This window comes from Pseudomyrmex gracilis, unplaced genomic scaffold, assembly GCF_002006095.1.
Source record: "Pseudomyrmex gracilis isolate BER0280 unplaced genomic scaffold, ASM200609v1 scaffold_1057, whole genome shotgun sequence".
NCBI lineage: Eukaryota > Metazoa > Arthropoda > Insecta > Hymenoptera > Formicidae > Pseudomyrmex > Pseudomyrmex gracilis.
In genome coordinates, this window is record NW_018021641.1 from 8,760 (window position 1) to 11,204 (window position 2,445).

Below are 2,445 nucleotides of genomic sequence, written 5' to 3' on the forward strand. Positions count from 1 at the left end.
TGTATTAACAAAATATTTTTTTTTATTCAGATACTTACTTCCACACTTCATATCAGTGGGATACTAGAGAAATAGAGTACAACATAAAGTAACTACAAAGATATGAAGTTCAGTTTTTGTTATCTTTTTTTTCTTTCTCTTTCTAATTCGTACTGAGGTGGACCGAGTAGCTGAGGTACGAAGTAGCAAGAAAGGTTAATATATAAAAAAGGTCACTCTCCTCCAATTTCAATGAACTTGACATATGTTGTCAAGGATACTTTTCTGAGTAACAATCCGTAAATTTTAACCGTCGCTCGTTGTTAATAAAAAAGTTATAAACAATTGACGTTTGAAAACTAAGTTTTTATTTTGCTACATTGCGTACAATTTTTTCTTCGTGATTCTTTGAATCTTTTTGTCGGTGTTGTAAACGTGTAGGCAAGAGGGCTGTGCCCCCCTGCACCCCCCCTAAATTCTAACCTAACCCTAACCTAAACTTTTCTTTCTGCACTCCCCCACGCAAAATTTTCACTTATTTCTATGGATATTGTAGTAACACAGGTTAGGTTAGGTTGTGACCGGGGTTAGGCGGTAGATTTGGTCAAGGACTTACCGTACGGGTGATTTATCACGGTCGCCAGTTGCTTTAACCTCCTAGCAACAAGGATTTCCGGGATGCTGCGTCCCTCGGGATCCTCCTTCCTGTCTGAACGGGAGAGGATCGCACAAAATAACTAACACTTGACACGCAGTATTTACAGAGTATATATAAAACACAGTTTATTTGAGTATATTACAAAGTTACACTTCGCGCACACGCTCGGTGTAATTAAAATTGCGCACATATAATTAATTAACGCACTTATCGAGCCGCGGGAACTTGTTTTCAAAGAGCACTCTCGCATACGCGTCTTGTTCTCTTAGTTCCTCGTACGAGACTGCTCCCCAAGATGGCTGAGCCTTCTTGCCCGACGCCTAAAGGTGCAATTTCATGGAGCAAAATTTCGCTGGCGAAATTCCCCCACTCCGTCGAAAATGTGTAGTCAGCGAAAAAACGCTCATAGTTCGACATCGTCGAACTATCAGCGAAGTTTCGCTGGCGAAGTATCCCACTCTACCAAAACTGTGTGATTAGCGTAAGAATGCTCATAGTTCAACATGGTCGAACTATCGGCGAAAAAACGCAGTGAACAAAGAACTTGTCTTCTGTTTTACCGAAGACAATGTAGTCCGAAGACTGTGGAAATACTAATATTACTGGCTCTATATTTAATAACAATGGACATGAACGATGTGAGTATATATAAATACATATTAATATAAGTATCAAATATTTATAGGTTACGTTTTTCTTTAAAAGTACTTCTTTTATATTTGTATATATTGTGTTGAATGTTTTATTTAATATACTTGTTTGTATTTTAGAACATTTCATACACATGTGGCGTTTGCGAAACGATTTTAGACAAGGATGAGATAGTGTTTCATCCATGCTACGAAGGATATAGTAACTGTTATATTGATGACAATTTATATTGTTATCCTCAGTGCGGTGAGTATGAATTACTTTTCCCAATTATTTTGTGAATGTATATTCTTCTTCTTCTTCTTCTTCTTCTTATTATTATTATTATTATTATTATTATTATTATTATTTATGTGCAGAGAATGGAAATATAGTTCGCAACAGTTTGATGGCTGATGGTACAGAGGCTGTTGTTGTTACAAATACGCCAGATAATACAGTACATAATACTGAAAATTCACAGTACAATGAACCAGTAAACTTGGAAGCAAAGAAAATAGCCATNGAAGAACAGCTGATTGAGGAAGTTTATATACGACCTGCATTGTGGAACTTCAAGCTACCTCTAATTGAACGCAGCGCACAAGTAAAGAAAAAGCTCTGGGAAGAAGTGTTCGCAGCTATGGATGGTAATATTGTTATTGTTATTTGATTTTATAATTAGAACATTCAGAAAACAATAAAAATAATTAATTCAACGCTTTATTTTTCTTTTTTAGGAACACTTTCCATCGATACAATGAAAAAGAAGTGNAAGTCGCTGGTGGATTCTTTTCGGGCTTATTCGAAAAAGAATCAGCAAGCGGCAAGTGGATCTGCCGCAACGAGGGGAAGAAAACCATGGATACATTTCGAACGTATGCAGTTTTTGCGTGATGTGCAGCTAGAGAGCAAGTATGNGTATAATAATAATTTATTATTTTTATTATTATATATGTGTGTGTATGTAATAATTGAATTTCCTTTTTATTACAGAACTGTCAGCAATATCGTGCTGCCGGGAAAGATTGATAATTCACAATCGGATTCACTGGAGACCAGCTCGATTCATGATGACAATAACAGCATTGGTCAAAGATCAGGTATGTTCATTTCTGAAAAATCAAACTTAATTTATTGTTACTTTTTTTTCTTTATTTTTTTATTTTTATTGAAAT

The 2,445-nt window shown here is 35.7% G+C and overlaps 1 protein-coding gene across 1 annotated transcript in view; it reads left to right on the top strand.

Annotated features, from left to right (window-relative positions):
* Positions 1-1,138: 1,138 nt before the first annotated feature.
* Positions 1,139-2,445, top strand: part of LOC109861816 — an 8,309-nt gene continuing 7,002 nt past the window's right edge. Inside the window, exons 1-5 of the mRNA XM_020441629.1 lie at positions 1,139-1,275; positions 1,408-1,534; positions 1,648-1,917; positions 2,008-2,182; positions 2,264-2,370. Of these exons, the coding sequence (XP_020297218.1) occupies positions 1,141-1,275; positions 1,408-1,534; positions 1,648-1,917; positions 2,008-2,182; positions 2,264-2,370 (814 nt within the window). The 5' untranslated portion in view covers positions 1,139-1,140. The remainder of the gene's footprint in view (positions 1,276-1,407; positions 1,535-1,647; positions 1,918-2,007; positions 2,183-2,263; positions 2,371-2,445) is intronic.